Below are 20194 nucleotides of genomic sequence, written 5' to 3' on the forward strand. Positions count from 1 at the left end.
GTTTTTGTTGCTCTCCAGAAAGTATACCTATACTATTCGAACCAGATGGTGGTTACATGTTACTGCCAGGCTGAGCAGAAACAAGAGTGTATAAAGCTCCTGTGTCACAAGAAGTGGTCAAAGGTCCAATCAGTGCTGCTAAATCAACTTATCTGTAACAGCTTGCAAGATAAAACGTCTACATTCATCACTTGCAGTTGAGTTGCGTGAATCAAGTTAGTTCCATGCTCTCTTCCCCAGAACCGGCTGGTCCTTAGGAAATATAGGTGGATGGTAAAGGTGCCGTGGCCTCCAGGGGGCGCCCAAAAAAATCAGGCAAAAATTCACTTCAATATAACTACAGTCCTCCCTTGCTACATCATGGTTTGAACATCGCTCCCTCGCTCATCATGTCTACTATATTAGATAATACGAGTATAAAGGTGACTATAGGGGTGTTATTTAATGCCTACAAGGCTCTAATAATGTTAAAATCGTTTTTTAGAAGGTCATAAACGGGTTTGCTATGCTCTAACTACAAGAATATTCCATTAATTAATATTGAACCTGACTTTGTGGCTGAAACCAATTAACCGGGATAAACAAGGGACGACTGTATATTAAAATGAGTTATCACAATGAAATCTTTAAATGGAAAAGGTCAGTATTTAAATTCAAATATTTCAAAAATACTGCAGAGTCAGCGATGGAGCATTTCCACAAGCTGACAAAAATGGTCACTTTTCATATAAAACAAGTACATTATTTTCGAAGTTCATTTGCATGAATGTATTTATTGAAGTGAAAAGAACCACCAGTGTAAAAACAAGTGAAAATGTTGTAATCAGTGCATTTCCTTACTAATGACACTAAAGGAGTTTCACATCGACCAGGTGGTCCTCAGTTTACAGTGTTGCATGTTACAATGTTTTGTGGTTATGAACGTGGTCCCATAAAATGAGTAAAAACTTGCCCGAGAACCAGTCACAGCACACATGGCAAAAGCCATCACCATGGAAGTGAAAGGAAATCAAAGTGCCAAGAGAGGAGAAAAGCCCATCAATATTGGCCACACTTTTGGTCTCAACACCAGACTGTCGCAAGCATCATTAAGGATAAATATGGTATTGTAATGTCTACCTGGACGTTGTAAGAATAACGAGGAGGTGGTCCTTCAACAATCCCTTTAACGCAAAAATAAAAAAGGTTACTGTCCAAACCAAAACAACCTCAGCAAACTCAATTGTCCTCCTCGGCCCGCACACCCACACACTACAGTAGAGATGTACGAGTCATGAATGAGTCGTGAATGAGTTCATGGGTACTCGTCTCTGTTCATTTCAAATGGCATCATTGACAAGTTTCACTGACTCACAGACGCTCGACAAAGAATCAAGTTTCACTGATTCACGTGTTGACAGAGAGTCGAGTTTCACTGACTCTTGGGTGCTTGTGGAAGTCTCAAGTTTCACAGACTCATGGGTATCCAAGGAAGACCCGTGCTTCAATAAGGTGACGGAGACTCGCGTTTTACTGACTCACGAGTGCTCAACAAAGACTCAAGTTTCACTGACTTGCCGGCACTCAACAAAGATGAGCTTTACTGACTAATGTGTGCTTGACAAGACGGGTGCAACTTGTTGCTCATGTGCAAGTTTCTGTGTATGCGCTATGTTATGGAAAAACAAACGGGTACCCGATTCATTTGAGTCATTCGTTACATACAGCGAGTAAGAACTCGAGTCAGTAAAAGGAATGAAATTTAACATCACTCCCACACACACGCGCGCGCACAGTCACGTTCATGGCGGGAAAATCACAAAACTCTTTACCACTACACATAACTACCAGGTCATGTCAGCATCCTTGAGCCCGTAAGGATCTGCTCCTATGAAAGTGACAGGTACAACTAAGCAGCGTAGTGGTCTTATTATTGAGATGGAAAGGCTGTTAGTGCTGTGGCTGGAAGACCAGATTAAACACTTCTCCTTTTCCTCTCCATTCATGTGCTCTGTGTATTAAGTGTTCATTAAGGTACGAGTTCCGACTTACACTACAATTCACGGGGACGGGAAGGGACCTCCTTTGTAACCCGAGGATCACCTGTACTAGCTTTGACTTTCTAAATAACAAAAAGCAGTTATCTCCCTAACAATACATTGTAACAACCTCATGCACAGTATATTCTTCACATGAGTAACACCAAACAGCATTTAGTCTGAAAGCTCCCGGAAAGTAAATGTATAGATTTATTGTAAACATTGATAAGATGGAACAAAAACACCCCACCGAATTAGAAATAAATAATCTGCGGTAAAGCTGCCATTTTAGTTTTGTGTTTGCATAATACTTTCCTTGAACAAATGCTTCTAAATGAAGATTGTGTCCAACATTCAGAAAACCTTACTTTTCTTTGTCAAGGCGCATTTGATCACTTTAAATTGTAAATAGTCAGAATTTCTGCTACGGTTTTGGTCTATTTGCTCAACCCCCATTTTCTTAATGATCAACAACTATGTAATTTCTTTCATATACATACCGCAGTCCTTGTACTGCGTTACAATCTAAAAGTCATCAATACTAACATAAAAAAAAAACGACATTTGCTTGCTGATGGACTATATAGGCAGCCGAGAGAATATCTAGTGAAGTAATGTACTTATGTGTCTATAAAGAGATTAGTATTATTATTATTAATAATGCAATTGGTCATATGGTTAAAACATCTGCAAACTGTGGGGCTTACGCATTTCAAAAAGCATTTTTTTGGACAATCAAAACATTTTAAATATAGAACTTTTTGTTGAAACATTTCAACATACCATTTTTTTGTCTTTTTTAAGTACTTTGTCCTTTGAAAAGGCAGTTCTGAGAAAGTGCAATGTATCATGTACAGGTACATCTCCATAAATTAGAATATCATCAACAAGTTCAGTATTTGGAGTCACTCATTTCAGAAAGTGAAACCCATATAGTACGTATATGGATTCGTTACACAGAGTGAAATATGTCAAGCCTTTATTTCTTGCAGTGTTGATTACAGTTAATGAAAACCCAAAATTCAGTCTCTAAATATAAGATGACATAAGATTGATTTAGAAAAGGGATACTTCAAAGACAAATGTCAGCCTTATTAGTATAATGTTCATTTCCCTGCACTCAATCCTTGGTAAGGCTTCCTTTTGTTGTTACTGACAAAGTTCCATCGATGCATGCTGGGTACTGGACATGGCAATAAAGTGAGATATTAAACATACAATGACATGTGCGTTATCTTTAAAAACAGCACACACACAAAGCCCAGGACACATCACGAATGTTTATTTTAAATGGCTCGTGCGTGTTGCAAGTTACACACATGTCGGTGATGAAACCAACACCCATACGTCAATAACGTCAAAGTCTCTTGTCACAATTTTTGGATACACTGCATTTTGGGTTTTCATTATCTGCAAGCCGCAATCATCAAACTTGCATGAAATATTCCACTGGGTTTCACTCTGAATTGCGTGAAAAAAAATGGAATATTTTCATGATATTCCCATTTTTGGAGATAGGAGGTTTACTGGGGGCAGAAGGAGCAGTGAATCCCCCCTGTCAGGTCAGTGATGGTTCCCTCCATGATGAGCCTTTTAAGGAGTTGGGTCTCCCTGCTAACGTTGTGCATCTTCTGCCACAGCATGGCGCTCATGGACAGTTGATCGTAGTAATGCAGCGGAGCCCCCTGCTGGGCCAGGTTGTAGCCAAAGCCTGCCAAGCTCACCTCATCACACAGCAAACTGGCTAAATTCAGTGCAGAGACGCCTAGGGTGGGTACATTCTGCAGAACAAGACACAACATTCATGGATAATGTTAGGAGTTTGTGATAATTACTAACAAAGACAACTGTGGGGGTGGGTGCCATGAACTGCAGAAAACAATTAGGACTGCTTTAAGGAGCGGATTTGACTAATAAATTAATTCTGATTCTGGTGAATCCCCACAGGTGCATTGTTGGCTGCCTCATGCTGGCTGGTTTTCTCTCTTTAGAACGCACAGAAAAGGGGAAGACGTGTGATCATGTTTCACAAAAGGATTGTGGATGATGGGCAAAATTCCTAAAAAAGTGCAGTTTTCCTATAAATGTTGCACATAAACACACAATACGTCACTTTGGACTTCTGCGAATATAAACTTGAAGTTATTATCAATAATGGTTAACATATTTTTACACATTTAAAGCAGAGAACAATTTTAAAAACTGACTTAAAAGACTGGTCTGTACATGAATAGTTTGATTGGCTCGCCACATATTCACCATTTGCCACCCCACACACTTCCCCAACTGGAAGTTACCCAGCATGCCTTGCAGGTTATATACATTTGTATAAAATGTTATTGCTTTGCATCAACAGAAATCCTTCCTTTATTGCGGTTAATTGGTTACAGACGCAACCGTGATAAGTGAATTTCCACGAAGTACAATTCTTTACTTAAAAATGTAATACTTTCAAAGTTAGAGCATAGAAAACCTGTTTATGACCTAAATATAGTTTAACATTATTGGAGCGCTCTAGACATTAAATAACCTTTACACTCTATTACTCAAGATAGTAGACATAAGAAAAAACAAGACATATCAGACATAAATAAGACTCATGCTCGTGTGTGTTACTGCAAATGTGTTCCAGTGCTAGGGGGCGGACAGGAAGTAACGTTTGGGGGTTCAGGGTTGTGATTTAGCTTAGCGTGGTTTACGGCTGCAACAGTGGTCCGTGTTACAGATTACTGTGCCTGTTGGGAGATAATTCAAACCTGCACTGACACTGACACACACCAACCACGGAACAGCATGATTTACTAATAAATATCTTTTTCAAAAACCATGAGTGAAGCCGCGAAATTCAAAGTGCAAAGTTGCAAGGGAGTACTCTAAATTAGATTTTGAGCAGCATCACTGAGCGTGGAAGATTGCACTAGTTTCCTTGCTGATAGTCATGCAATAGCCTCTTTAAGCACTAAAATAGCTAAAATACCTCTATTTAAATAATTTGTATCTTTTTCCATAACATTTGATGCACTTGCATTCCACTGTTGAAAAGTGTCTATTACCTGGTCCCAGCCCCATAGACGTGTTGTAGGTGGGGAGAAGTTGAGCAGATCCATTGCGGTCTCTTTGATGACAAGTGGATTTAGGAGTCTGAACCTGTTGCGTTCAAGGGGGACTTCATCCGGAACATTCTGCCAGAAGAAGAGCCAGTCCCACAACGACTGCAGCACAAAGCACAGATGTGTTACTGCTTGTCCTTAAACTAGCTTAAAGAGAAAAACAACCCGTTTGCGTGTTCCCCTCAGACTGGCTGACTCACGTCGAAATAAACGAAACCAAAACTAAACATTGCTTGCACATGTCGAGATAAATGGACACAATTTTCTGTGGAAATGACCGCTTTGGCTGTCACATTTTATGTCAATGTCAGCAAAGTCTTCAGTTAAAATTCAGCATCGTGATGATGAGGTGATACCATTTTGGGAAAGCAGTAAAATGCCAGCACTCACCACAGTCAGCTTGTTGATCATGGCGGAAATCCAGCTGACATCTACACTTTTATACACCACAGCTACAAACAGAGTTTCTGGGTCGGTGTCGAGCCAGTGATGCGGCGTGCCCTCTGGATAACTCATCCTGATGCTTGTTCGATTCCCAACGTCAACGCTGAACTCTCCCAGAGGGCCGCTGTTTAAACTGGGAGGAGACAGAGGGTCATGTCCATTACTTGGACACACTTTAATTACAGTGATACTCGTCATTAATGTAAAAGACGAGATGATACACGTGAAATGTGCATTATGTCCCACACCAAAGTGTTTGACCGCAACCGTTGTGGGTTCCCACTCTTTCCCTGAAATTATATTCCAGGACTTGTTCATCAGCTACAGAGAAAAGTTCAAGATCGAAGAGTCTTTGTCAATTCACCATATATCAAGGGCATACATCCATCCATTTTCTATACCCAGATGACTTCCGGCGACAGGCGGGGTACACCCTGGACTGGTCGCCAGCCAATCGCAGGGCAGATATAGACAAACAACCATTCACACTCACATTCATACCTATGGGCAATTTAAAGTCGCCAATTAACCTCACCTGCATGTTTTTGGGAATGTGGGAGGAAGCCGGAGTACCCGGAGAAAACCCACGCGCACACGGGGAGAACATGCAAACTCCACACAGAAATGCCCAGGGGAGAATCGAACCCAGGTCTTCCCGATCTCCAGGCTGTTCCTGTATTGGCCAACGTGCTAACCACTAGACCACCGTGCGGCCTCAAGGGCATACAGACCATCAAAATTAAGTTTTTTTTCCCTCCACAGTGCAATTAAATTACAGTATAAATAGGGGGTATGAAAGTGTAAAAGGTGTATATACAGTGAATTTTAAATATAAATGATCACATCATATAAATTTAGTTCAGCTCATGAAAAATGGGAGCAAAAACACATTTATATTTTTGTTGAGTGTAAGTTTCAACTTTTGTTAATGCGGGTCCCGAAATGCTCGTTTGTTTCCAGTTGCGTTACCGTTTCCTGACTTTTGTTAATGTGTTTCCTGAAATGAATTTCCAGGATAACTTAACTGTTACCAGGACCTTTTAATTTTGTTCTCAGTTTCCACATGTTTTCCGTGAGTGGAAAAATGGTCAGTCATTTTCCAGGTTTTCCAGAGCATAAAAAATCTTGTAGATTGGGTTTCATAGTGTTAGATGTTGGGGAATTGGATGGGGAACGTGTGGTCAAGTGGTTCAGGTCTTAAAATGAGCCCTAGTGCTGCATAATATACCCCCTTGAATAATATATATAAATAAGTAGGGGTGTCACAAGAACTCACAAGATTAAAACGTGACAAGATTTCTCGTTAAGTAAAAAAAAAAAAAAAAAAAAAGTATCGTGGGCACTAGGCCTGGGACGATAATAAATGAATCAATTAATTACACAAACAATGAAAATGTACTGGATAATTTTGCCGACGTCAATATATTGCCATGTGGATGTCTGTTTTTCTTGTCTCTCGCCTCCAAACAGGCAGAAAGAGGATTCACTCTGTGCATTGTTTCAGCACCAACACGCTTCATAAAACAACAGCAAACAGAGTGAGACCTCTTGCCAGTCATCCAGTCGCTTTGGCACTGTGGTAGGAGGTGGGCCGGTAGCATACACAGAGGCGAGAAGAGTAACAGTAGAAATTAAATTAGTGGATTGGGATATATTGTCATGCATTTTAAATATTTTGCATTGCACTTTTCTTGAAAGTAATGTTAAAATCTTGTCTCGTGACACTCCTTAAATAACCTTATGAAATGTACTAACCGTATAATGGTGTCAAAACGATCAATGAGAGTACCCAGCTCCAGGCCTTTTAAGATACCTCCATTTCCCATGACCACACAGCGCTGGCATTCATCAGGAGTCTTTTTGAGCGGCGGTACCGACTTCGGGTCTGGTAGCTTTAAAAAGGCACAATAAAAACAAATAATCAAGAGTTATTATAAATGGTGATGCTAAGAAAATGTGCAGTGCCTAGTAAGTATATAGTTCATAGCGTATGGCCATATTATGGAATGTAAGTTGCTCTGTACTATACATCGCATCAGTCAAAAAATGTGTAAAAAAAACAAACAAAAAAAAAAAACGTACGAGTCACACTGAACTATAAGTCACTCACACTCACACACACACACACACACACACACACACACAGGTGTCCGCTATGTTAATGTGTTATCTTAACAGTTATTCAGCTACACAATAGCATGAAGAACAAACCTGGGAGGCTGAAAAAGCTAAATTAACCTAACAAGCCAGTGAGCAAATTACCGCTAAAAAACTTTACCAAGCTCTCCATTTCATTCCACATCACTGGCAATGGCAGAAGCAGCAAATACAGTGGTGTGAGTGTTTGCCCCCTACCTGATTTCTTTCTTTTTTTTGCATGATTTGTCACACTTAAATGCTTCAGATCATCAAACAAATGTTATGAACAAAAAATAAATGCAGTTGTTATATGAAACCTTTTTATTATTAAGGGAAAACACATAAATATAACTGTGATTAATTGAGATTTATCAGTCTAGAAAAGGTTATTAACCCATTTTTAAAGCTTTGGGACTATGACGAACTACAGTGAGAGCCATTATCAGCAAATAGCGAAAACATGGAACAGTGGTGAACCTTCCCAGGAGTGTCCGGCCAGCAAAAATTACCCCAAGAGTGCAGCAATGACTCATCCAAGACGTAACAAAAGACCCCACAACAACATCCAAAGAACTGCAGGCCTCACTTGCCGCAGTTAAGGTCAGTGTTCATGACTCCACCATAAGACAGACACTGGGCAAAAACGGCCTGCATGGTAGAGTTCCAAGACGAGAACCACTGCTGAACAAAAAGAACATTAAGGCTCGTCTCAATTTTGCCAGAAAACATCTTCATGATCCCCAAGACCTTTAGGAAAATACTCTGTGGTCTGACGAGACAAACGTTGAACTTTTTGATTGGTAGAACATCATACCAACAGTAAAATATGGTGGTGGTAGTGTGAGGGTCTGGGGCTGTTTTGCTGCTTCAGGACCTGAAAAACTTGCTGTGATAAATGGAACCATGAATTCTGCTGTCTACCAAAAAACCTGAAGGAGAATGTCCTGCCATCTGTTCGTGACCTCAAGGTGAAACAAACTTGGGTTCTGCAGCAGGACAATGATCCAAAACACACCGGCAAGTCGACCTCCGAATGGCTGGAGAAAAACAAAATGAAGACTTTGGAGTGACCTAGTCCTGATCTCAATCCTATTGAGATGCTGTGGCATGACCTTAAAAAGGCGGTTCATGCTGGAAAACCCTCCAATGTGGCCGAATTACAACAATTCTGTAAAGATCAGTGGGCCAAAATTCCTCCACAGCGCTGTAAGAGACTCATTGCAAGTTATCGCAAACGCTTGATTGCAGTTGTTGCTGCTAAGGGTGTCCCAACCAGTTATTAGGTTTAGGGGGTAATCACTTTTTCACACAGGGCCACGCAGGTTTGGATTTTTTTGCTCCCTTAAAAATAAAGTTTCATTTAAAAACTGCATTTTGTGTTCAGTTGTGTTGTCATTCACGAATATTTAAATTTGTTTGATGATCTGAAACATTTAAGTGTGACAAACATGCAAAAAAAATAGAAATCAGGAAGGGGGCAAACACTTTTTCACACCACTGTATACTGTACATGTATATCCATCCGGCCTCAGTACTTTCAGCACTGCATTCATTAGTGGTGAGTAGCTATACATGTTACAGTTTAAATGTGTTTAATGTGTGTATGAGGCATATTAGGGGATTTTGAAGAGGGATGAGCTAGCTGTGTGTCAAAAATAGATAATAGTTTAATAATTTTTATAGGCAAATCAAGCGAGCATTGGGTATCTTGTACCACAAAGTTCACCTGTTGAAGCAGGGCAGGTACTTTTCCCTTAACACTTTTAAACCCAAATGGGGGTGGATACAGGAAGAGGTCGTTGGAAGGCGGCGTGTTCTTCCACAGGAAAGGCTGGGTCGTGCGACTGGAAGCAGGGAGTCTATCCAAAAAACCCTTCCTGGTGCTTCCGCGGTGACACTCACGCCCCAGAACTTCATGCACATGCTGGTGTACGAGCTGCAAAACAGGTAACATTTACAGGACGTAAACATAACTTCAAAAACACACAATAATATAGGTCTACAACCTTATTAGACATGAGAAGATTGAAATACTGTAGCTACAAATATGCCGCAGAGCTTTTTCTGCTATGAAGGAATCTTGGGTAGTTTTCAGAGAACGCTGAAGAAAATTGTAATACGGTACAGCCCCACTTTCTGTGGGGGTTACATTCTGGGATCAGCAGCGAATGGCAAATAAAATAAAATAAAAAAATTGTATAATTTCTACTATAGAAATTACATAGAGGAGCAGCAAGTTCCCCACGTACTGCCATAGCCCAAATTCTTTCCCTCTTCTTTCTTAATCTCCCTCGCAAAGTTATTTGGTTTAACAAATGTTGACTCCAGTTGCACAAAATCCTTGAAATTGCCACAAAGGCACAAATCAAGGCACATTCACGTCCGTAAACATACGTGTGTGTGTGACATCATGCTTAGTGCACATGTGCATCACTTCCCAACCCTCGAGTAGCTGTTGCTGTAGTACTGTAGTAATCGTAGAAGTAGCAGTTCCACTGGCAACACACAACTCTGACAAATTGCATGTTTTGAGGAACAAAAGCAACACGTCTATTTTTTTAATGTAAAATGCAAATTATTCAATAACTTAAAGATTAACTCATTCAATCCAAAATACATTGTTTTTATAAACCCGAACGCCCGATCCCAACAACGTATTTATCCGTCTTTTACATTTTTTTTTGTGCAAGAGGTTAAAGCGGGTGATTATGCAACACCTCACCAATGAATTAGGCAATTTTAATGCCATGAAAATGGCCACTAGGTGGCAGAAGTGCATCATGAGAGGAAGGAGGAAAAACTTGACAGGAAGAGGAAGCCCTTGCATAAAAGGCAGGGGTTACATTGCATAGCACACAAAAAAAATTATGCATTGTAGGAAAATTTTTACGCAAGCACACGCACACACACATAGTTCAGTTCCAAATGTGAAAATTGTAAATAGTTCATGGTGTTATATTTGGAAGTAAATTGATACACTCCTGATCAAAATCTTAAGAACAGTTGAAAAATTGCTAGAATTTGCATTTTGCACATTTGGATCTTAATGAGGTTTTAAGTAGAGCTACAATATGCAAAAACAAGAAGGGGGAGTGAGACAAAAAGCACTTTGAAAAAGTAATTCATTGAAAACAACAATTAAACTGAAATAGGCTGTTTATCAGCTGACCAAAAGTTTAAGACCATCGCTCAAAAAATGACAAAAAAACTCTCCAAACCAGAACAAAAAATGTTCTCAGTAGGACTCAGTAATGAGTAGCTCCACCGTTCTTGTTAATCACTTCAAAAATTGCTTTGGACACGCTTGATGTGAGTGTTTCCAGGAGGCTAGTAGGAACATTGCTCCAAGTGGGGAAGATGGCTTCACGAAGGGCATCAACTGTCTGGAACTGATGGCTATTTTTAATAAACTTTCTTTGCCATCCATCCCCAAATGTTCTCTATAGGATTTAAATGAGGGGAACGAGGAATGAGGGATGGTCCAAAAGATTGATGTTATTCTCCCTGAAGAAGTACTTGTTCAAGTGAGAATTGTGAACTGCAGCATTGTCCTGTTGAAAAACCCAGCTGTTACCACACAGACGAGGGCCCTCAGTCATGAGGGATACCCGCTGCAACATCTGCATGTAAGCATCCACCGTTTGACAACCCTGCACCACCTGAAGCTCCAGTGTTCCACTGAATGAAAAAGCACCCCAGATCATGATGGACCCCCCTCCACTGTGCCGGGTAGAAAACATCTCAGGTGGGATCTCCTTGTCATGCCAGTAACATTGGAAGCCATCTGGACCGTCAAGGTTACATTTTTTCTCATCAGAGAATACAACTTTTTTCTACATTTCAACGTCCCATGTTTTATGCTCCCTGGCAAAGTCTAAACGGGCAGTTTTGTGGTGTTGAAGGAGAAAATGTTTTTGAATTTGTTTTTTGTTTTTGAAACCCTTTTCCCTCAGATGCCGTCTGATGGTTATTGCGCTGAAGTCGGCACCAGTAAGGACCTTAATGTGGGTGGAAGACCGCCCTGTGTCAGCCTCCGGCTCAGCACAGGTGTGATTTTTTTGGGTCTACCACTTGACTTTTTTGTTTCATAATGCTCAGGATCTTTCAAAAAAAATTTGAATGACTGATTTACTGCACCCAACCTCAGCAGCAATGGCACGCTGCGAGAGGCCTTGCTTATGCAGCTCGACAATCCGACCACGTTCAAAAAGAGAAAGCTTCAAGTGCCCCCCCACATCCTTTGACTTTACAGTATGCAGACCTCAGTGGAAAAGATTTGAACACCCCTGGCACAGAAAGTGAATGAATGAAAATCCAGAGCATGCTTACCTTTTTATACTGAGGGCTGACGTGCCAGCCTAGAGGTTTGAGCGGTTCTGTCTCAGACCGAGAGACCATCACCAGGCCTAACAGGCCTAAAAATCCCACCACTAAACACACACATCTGGGGTGACACACACATACACACACAAAAGAAAAAAAAAATTGTTAATCTTTCCATGTACAAAGCATTGAAGAGATGTGTTAAAGTGCCCTAATAAATGTCCTTTTCCTTAACCTTGACTAGGATATGTGCAAATCTAAAGGTAACCCCAAATGATAACTTTCTTTTGCAAGCTCTGAGCGTTAATGAGTTTATGGACATCCTCAAAATGAATCAAAAACAGGTCACTCTGTATATGTTTTTTCAGAGCTGTAAAAAAAACAACACGTTTAACGGCGGCAACTAATTTATATCATTAATTACGCTAAAAGTGTAAATGACTCATGCACGCCAGAGCAAGTACGCCCGTTATGATGGCAGACAGAAGCACTGTGAAGCGTCACCACACAGTCTGATGCTCTTTTATAACTTCATTCTGACCTGAACACTTCAACAGCAGTACAATTCCAACACCATATACTGTACATATCTCCAACTCACACGTCTCTAGTCCGTTCAACCTGGGAAGGACACTTGCTCATTCTCATTCTCGCGTGTGTATTTAAAAAGCAAAATAGAGAAAAACATGAAGTGGATATTCTTATCACTCACTTCGTACATTTAAGTATGCTGGGAAATACACCGAAAAGAAGTAAATGTACCTTAAATTACGTGATGTCTTTGAACACAACCCCTCATTGTTCATCATAGCACAGTTTAAAGTGTGGTTTAAATGTTATGCTACTATTAAAGAGTTACATTTTTAGACTTGTGTGGTATCTTTTAGCTTGATTGACATATTCAGTTCATTTGGAGCTGTTAATACATACAAATATAAATAATCCTGCCCTGTCATTGATTGTTTTCTTCATTAAATACAGTAAAAATGGGCATATTTCAAGCATAGTTGCTAATGCCGATTAATCACTATTAATTTTAAAACTGTGATTAATCTGATTAAAATGTTGAATAATTTGGGAAGTCCTAGTTTGTTTGTTTTTTAATGAAATACAGTAATTCCTCATTTGCCTGTAAATATTCTCATTCATCCAGGTCATTGTATTCTCTGGGCATTCAATCGATCACAGCTAGACTGATCATGTTGTCTTAGAAGACGGTTGGCCTCTCATCCGAGCAGTAAATCCTTCATTTGTGTGCAAAGAACTTACGGTTTTGAAAACCAGCCCATGTATTTTGAAATGCTGTGTTGAAATTGCATTGCTCTGTTCATTTCATCATCGTATTTCAAAACGTATTGGACAAAACATATTGTCCCGTCAAAAAGCACTTGGGGAATTTGTGAAAAATGCTTCACCCTCAACCGGTCATGCGCGATATTAATTTGTTACCTTTATTACACCAATACTTTTTGGCATTTTAACCCTAATAAAAACGCATTACAAATACCGGCCATTTAACAATTTGAATGTGTATTTTTCAGACATATTTCTGAGCTGCTGCTATGGTGAGTTGTGTGAGGCGGGGGGACGGGCAGAGGAGAGGTGTCCTCTTCCGCGCTGGTGACTTGTGTGTGGGATGGGCTTGTCAAACCTGTTAAAAATATCAGTAAAGCAATCCCTCGCCACTTTAAATTTCACCGCTTCACTTTATCACAGTTCAAAAAATATATTAACGTAATTTCCGGTGTATAAGCCGCTACCTTTTTCCTCATGCTCTTTTCTTCTTCTCGCACTTTCATATTGGAGGTGATAAGTGTTCCCTACCAGATTTTGTGACTGTGGTGGGTTCCGGAGGGGGTTGGGGCTTAATGACATAATGGTCCATGATGACCATTATGGCCATGAAACGTTTGCAAAAAGTCATTATCACCATCCATCCATCCATCCATCCATCCATCCATCCATCCATCCATCCGTCTTCGAGAGCTTATCCGAGATCGGGTCGCGGGGGCAGCAGCCTAAGCAGGGAAGTCCAGATTTTCCTCTCCTCGGCCACTTCATCCAGCTCCTCCCAGTGGATCCCGAGGCGTTCCCAGGCCAGGTGGGAAACGTAGTCTCTCCAACGTGTCCTGGGTCCTCCCCGAGGCCTTCTACCGGTCGGACTTGCCCTGAACACCTCCCCAGGGAGGCGTCCAGGTGGCATCCTGACCGAGCCACCTCATCTGGCTCCTCTCAATGCGGAGGAGTAGCGGTTCTACTCCGAGTCTCTCCCGGATGACAGTGCTTCTCACCTGATCTCTAAGGGAGAGCCCAGCCAACCTACGGACATCCTGACAGGTAAATGACCAAGTCCCAATGAGGCTTGAGTGTAATGACTACTAATTTATTGTAGATTGAGAAACATTTACGTTTTAGATCCCGCTCTGTCAAACACGGCGAGATCCACCCCTGTGCACGGGGCCCCGAGGATGCGTGGATCTCCACTATGAAGTATGCCGCGGGAGCTTTACTTTCACTTTTAAGTTCCCAAACACCAAAAAAAACTCTCCAATAACGCCAGAAAAAGTAGCTGGATTTGTTTTTAGTCGCTTTTGAGAAAAATTTGTCGCCAACAGGGTTTGGAATGTGGAGGCGGGGCAGCAGCCCCATCAGGAGCGCTGACACACACGGTAGAGAACTGTGCAAATCCAGTCCATATCGATACGAACGATATGTTTGTTTTGGAACTATCGATAAGAAAGAAATATCGATATATCGCCCAGCCCTACCAAGCACTACTGTAAAGAGACATATTTCCCATGTGATTTGCCATGTGCTCAGTGAGCTCGTGTTTGGTTTGGATGCCTTGCTCAAGGGCACCTGGACATTAGTCCAGAAGCAGGCTAGGATGAAAACAACTAAAGGTGATCCTGTAGTTATTAAGGCTATTTCAAATCAGGTGATAAGCATGTGGAAGACTTGTTTTGGGACATAAAAAGCCTCAAGCCACTAGGTAATCACAGCGAGTCGGTGTGACATGAATGTGTATCTTAGCACAAATAAATATGCACGTTAGTGCAGAATTACAACTAATATTAGTGAAATCACAACATTTGCAATAAAACAAGTGCATTAAAAATAAACCGGATTTTCTTGACAATCCTGATAAGCTCCTGAGAGAGGAAAATCTTTTGGTCTTAATTGTGTGGCCATCATTAAGGATAAAGATCGCATCCTTGAGCATGTTAAAGAATCTGATCCTATGAAAGCAACAGCAATACCAAAGCACTCTAGTGGTCTTATATCTTGAAACTTAAAATGAGGTTTCAGCCAAGGAAAAAGACAATTTCCCTGGATTTGCTTTCCTTGATGCTGAATGGAACATGCAGCAAAGTGCATAATGAGAGCATGTTCGATACCCACATGACTTAGATGCTCCAAAGAGCTAATGTTTTACAATACTCCTACACCTCACTATAAGAATATTACCCTGCGGTGCGTGCTACTTACGTGCGTGCTCCCCAGCGTTTTTTAAGCTTCATGCTTTCTGCGTTAGCAACATGTAGGAGCTCCTTTGCGATCTATGACCAAGCCTTCAGCTGAGCGTGCTCTGGACATGGAAGAATGAAAACAATCGCTTAATACCAGTGCCAGCCTTAAATTGCACCTTCAAACTTGCTCAAAACAACCAACATTCAGCAACTCAAGGATTTAAAACCTTTACATCAGGGGTGTCCAAAATGGTGCCCATGTTTTTTGTTTTTTCTTTACAGCGGCACATTCTACAAATGGAAAAAAAATCAGCAGTAATTTTACAAGAATGAAGTCAAAATATTAAGAGAATAATGTAATCTAACGAGAAAAAGTCTGAATTTTACGAGAATAACGTAATATTATGAGGGAAATCATTTTAGTAGCGTAAAGTGATTTTTTTTTTTTTTTTTTAAAGACGTAATGTTAGGAGAAACAAACAAAAGAATAAAGTTGCCATTTTTTGGAACATTTGCAGAAAAGGTTATGTGAATAACAAGAAAAAAGTCAAAATATTATGGGAATAAAGTCATAATTATGAGAAGAAAATTTACGAAGATTTAAGAACAGTTGATATATTTTGGGGTGGGGGGGGGGACACAGCAAAAATGGGAAAAAAGAGCAAGGACCGAAGTTCATACTAATAATACACTTTTTCAACTATATCACAAAGGTTTTTCTTGATATATATGTAGCTTAGCATATCTACTAAAAAAAATATATCTATCAGCAGCCCTTTCATCCTTTTTTTGTGGCCCTTGGAAGAAAAAGTTTGGACACCCATGCTTTACAAGTCCATTTCATTATTTTACCAATGTTAAAACGATTGAAAATGGCTAAAAATGCTCCAAAGCTAATGTTAATATGATAACATTTTCATCATGCTTAACATTAGCATGCTACCACTTAACAGTGTTTCTTTAAGTCTGCACTTAGAAATGGCAAAAAATGCTACTATGCTCATGTTAGCATGCTAGCAATGCTAACTGCTAGCATGCTGTTGTCGTAACACCTACCCTAAACCTAACCACCAAATGGAGGAGGTTCTTGCCTTTAACAGTAAAAAAAAAAAAAAAAAAGACGAGGAAAAAATAAATCAAACAAACCAGCTGGCTCTTGTCTTTCATTTCAAAGAGCCGGCTCATAGAGTAGATTTGTACGTGATTGACCCATCACTACATCTTAGGAGAGCGAGAGCCGATTTGTTCGCGATCGACCAATCACTGCATTTTAGGAGTGAGAGACAGTTTAGGAGGGGCACCTGAAGCAATCTTCAAAGAAAAGGCCCACACCGTATAGCGTAGACCAAATATTTTTGCAGAAAAAAAATTCCCCAATGATTTGAACGTGCAGAAGTAATTCTACTTCTCGTAAGTGTTCATGTGCCTCGAAGACGGACTTACGCGCATGCGTCCTTTCTTCTTCTATGGTTTGGAGTGTCACGTGGTTCTGTCTGTGTGCCACACGTAGGTGTGCCTTGATGTATTACATCATTTTTCACTCAGTGATGCGTTCCTGCCTGGATGCCACTATATACTAATGCGCCACAGTTTGGACGCCACTGTTTTGTAACCTGCCAAAAAAAAAACAAAAAAAACAAGAACGTTCTCGTGTGGACAGGACAGCCTTAGTGTTTATATAGGTTTCTTCTCATGTAGACAGCTAAATGCTAATATTTTAATGTTAGCATGTTAGGAATGCTAAGGTTAACATGCTAAACCTAGCATGACAGCAAAAAAGTCTACTATGCTAACATTATCATGCTATAATAGTTTATACAAGTGTCTACTTATGAAAATGGCTAAAAAATGCTAATAAGCTAATGTTGGCATGCTGGCAATGCTAAAATGCTAACTGTTAGCATCCTATACGATAACCCTAACTCTAAACCAAACAAACACATAGTGTAAGTCACATTAACAACAGTGATGTAAACATTCATAAAAGCTAACATTTGCCAATAAAATAAAATGTACATGATGTCAACAAACAATACTAAGTAACTCCATCCTGTCCATTTATGTCCATTTATTTAATCATTTATACTACAAGTGATAAACTATTCCACAGGCACATATATTACTAAGACGTAAGTCAAATTCACAAAGTCTAACAACTGAAGTCAAAGAATTACGGCTTTACTTCTAAAGGAAAAAAAAAGTGAAAACTAATCAAAATGGCTAAAAATGCTACAATGCTAATGTTAGCATGCTAGCTATGCTAACGTGCTAACGGTAGTGATGGGACGAGCGACACTGGGGTGTCAGCACTGTGCCAAGAGCTCAAGAGTGAAACCCCGTATCGGTGCGTGTATTACTTTAAGAAAGAATCACGTGACCGATACAGGAACTGTATCGTTTGGATGTGCAGCGCCAAAGTGTGTTTATAAGGAAACAAACTGTATCAACATGTCATGGGTTTGTTGGATGGAGCTTTGCGTAATTATGGATCGTTCTAAGAATTTTTCCCCGGTGTGGAATAATTTTGATCTTGTGACGCCAAACAAGGTAAATCTTTTTCTCCTTTGAGCATTGTTTACTGTTATGTACTATTTTTAAGGCGGCGCATTGCACTCACTTTATCAGTTTATCAAGTGAATGACCTGTGATACATATGATAGTCCGTTAAAGAGCCTTACCGTTGCTTTATTCATTTTATCTCGTAATTACGAGATCCTGATCTCGAAATCATGAGATAGGGTGTCTATTTTTTCACTCTGCTCACCATCGTCATCTGTACCATGTGAAAGAATATTTTCTAAGGCTGGGGAGCTGGTGTCTAAGAGGAGAAATCGTCTTGGAGCAAAGACACTCCAAAAACTTTTGTTCCTCAATTGAAAAAAAGTCCCATAAAATGGGGAATTGTGGAAAATCGGCAACTTTTTTTTTGCAAAAAACAAAGAGTTAGGCACCAAAAAAACGTCGGAATAATAATAATAATGATAATAATAATAATAATAATAAAGAAAAAAAACTGCAGAGGGTTTTTCATTTACAGTTTGCCTTTATATCCAACCATTTTCAAGCTACAACCGTTTGAAATAGTAACATCAAAACTGAATATTTTCTTGAAAAAACTCTGGTGCCTAAAGGGTTCATTCAGTTGTACAATTTGCTACATTTAAGTATGCAGGAAATTACACTGAAAAATTTTAATTTACCGTAAATTACATGATGTCTTTGAACACATCCCCTGATAGCTCAAAGTGCGCTTCAAAAGTTCTACTATTAAAAGACACTAGTGTTCGACAAATACATTTTTAGACTTATGTGTTATCTTTTAGCTTGATTGACATATTCAGTTCATTTGGAGCTGTTAATACATACAAATATAAACAATCCTGCCCTGTCATTGATCGTTTTCTTCATTAAATACAGTAAAAATGGGTACATTTCACACATAGTTGCTAATGGTGCCACCGCGCGCCTCGAGCCGGCTGCCCGGAGGCCGCGCCCTCAGCCACCGGGGCAGCGCCACCTTGGAGATGCTCTGGTGGGGGAGTGCTCCTCGGCCCCGCTCTCCGGCAACCGATAACGATCCTTCCGCAGGTTCACCTCCGCCGTAGGTCCTACCTTGTTTGACAGACCGGAGTTCAAAGTGACTTATGGATGTATTTGTGCACGGTGATTGTCGGCTACCCAGTGAGCAAGGGTAATGCACGATCATCCAGTTTGTATTGTCATGAGACAGACCAAACTGACACAACTGTCTCGATGCGCCCGTTCAGTTTTCCACATGCTAGTTTCATTAGCTGGGAATATAAATCCTCGTCTCCTTGCTTGCAACCACAAAGGTGCGTAACCAGAATTGCGTAGCCTTATATTAAAAAGTTTACTAAATAACACTCTCTTTAGGGTTTAACTTACCTGTCCATGGATCCTACTACCCCATCGTGACGTGTGTTTCGGATTAATACGGGAGCATCGTCACAAACTGGTTTCGTGGCTAACAGTCCGCGGTTTCTTCTATTCGTCGGCGCTTACAGAGTGACAGCAGGAACGGCCAATCACACGTCAGGAAAAAAGAAAACAGGCTTGGCCTAAAATGAGCTTGTGGGCGAGTCCAAAGGTAAATAGGCTTCAGCGTGAGCGGCCGTTTTCTTCTTGGTCCTAGTGCATGACGAATATCCTTTTTAATATAGCGTATCATTGTTTTTGGTATGGCGTCACTTCACTAACAAATGTTGGAGGGAGGAAACTACATAGAAACGAGCTTAAAAACTGAAACTGAAGAGTGAAAAAATAATATTGTGGGGAGTAAAGTTATTGTGGACACATAAAAAGTGAGAGGCAAGAGCTCTCGATTCTTCACTGAGCTACACTTACTTCCAGCTTTACCTGAGAATGATGTCATGGATTAAGACTCGACTAGGCTATGTCCAAGATGGCAAATGTTATGGCTGGTTGAATAAATGGAGGGTGTAAAAGTGGTGCAATGATGTGCATGAGTGTGCCTGTGAGCTTGCGAAAAACCGTGTTACCTCCCGGCACCCTAATTCCATACACTATCACATCCGCACCTATATATGCAACACCTCCATACCGCCACCGGTGGTCAACCAATTATAGCACTGAACTTCTTTTCTTCACTGAAACACATGGAAAGACTGCTGTGAAACTCCTCAAGATGGTAGAGGACTTTAGACTCATG

At 40.4% G+C, this 20194-nt stretch overlaps 1 protein-coding gene across 5 annotated transcripts; it reads right to left on the minus strand.

Moving 5' to 3' along the window:
• Positions 1–726: 726 nt before the first annotated feature.
• st3gal5 (ST3 beta-galactoside alpha-2,3-sialyltransferase 5) lies at positions 727–19533 on the minus strand. Of its 5 annotated transcripts, XM_054791233.1 has the most exons (9): positions 19411–19533; positions 16948–17117; positions 15524–15623; positions 12041–12155; positions 9438–9647; positions 7328–7464; positions 5519–5705; positions 5072–5230; positions 728–3799 (listed from the first exon to the last, which is right to left on the minus strand). In XM_054791233.1, the coding sequence occupies exons 3-9, from the start codon at positions 15553–15555 to the stop codon at positions 3542–3544; spliced, it is 1098 nt and encodes a 365-aa protein (XP_054647208.1). In that variant the 5' UTR covers positions 15556–15623; positions 16948–17117; positions 19411–19533; the 3' UTR covers positions 728–3541. The 5 variants fall into 5 exon arrangements, with proteins under 5 accessions (XP_054647210.1, XP_054647213.1, XP_054647208.1 ...); XM_054791232.1 differs by lacking the exon at positions 16948–17117 and having other exon boundaries at positions 19411–19518; XM_054791234.1 differs by lacking the exons at positions 16948–17117; positions 19411–19533 and adding an exon at positions 15738–15756.
• Positions 19534–20194: the final 661 nt, after the last annotated feature.

This window comes from Dunckerocampus dactyliophorus, chromosome 11 (genome assembly GCF_027744805.1).
Source record: "Dunckerocampus dactyliophorus isolate RoL2022-P2 chromosome 11, RoL_Ddac_1.1, whole genome shotgun sequence".
NCBI lineage: Eukaryota > Metazoa > Chordata > Actinopteri > Syngnathiformes > Syngnathidae > Dunckerocampus > Dunckerocampus dactyliophorus.

Coding starts and splice junctions, on each gene's coding strand:
- st3gal5 (XM_054791233.1), bottom strand. CDS start 15,555: ATGAAGCTTAAAAAACGCTGGGGAGCACGCAC. Junction 9,648..12,040: donor TCAGCCCTCAGTATAAAAAG/GTAAGCATGCTC, acceptor CCTGTTTTGCAG/CTCGTACACCAGCATGTGCA. Junction 5,706..7,327: donor CGTTTTGACACCATTATACG/GTTAGTACATTT, acceptor GTCTCCTCCCAG/TTTAAACAGCGGCCCTCTGG.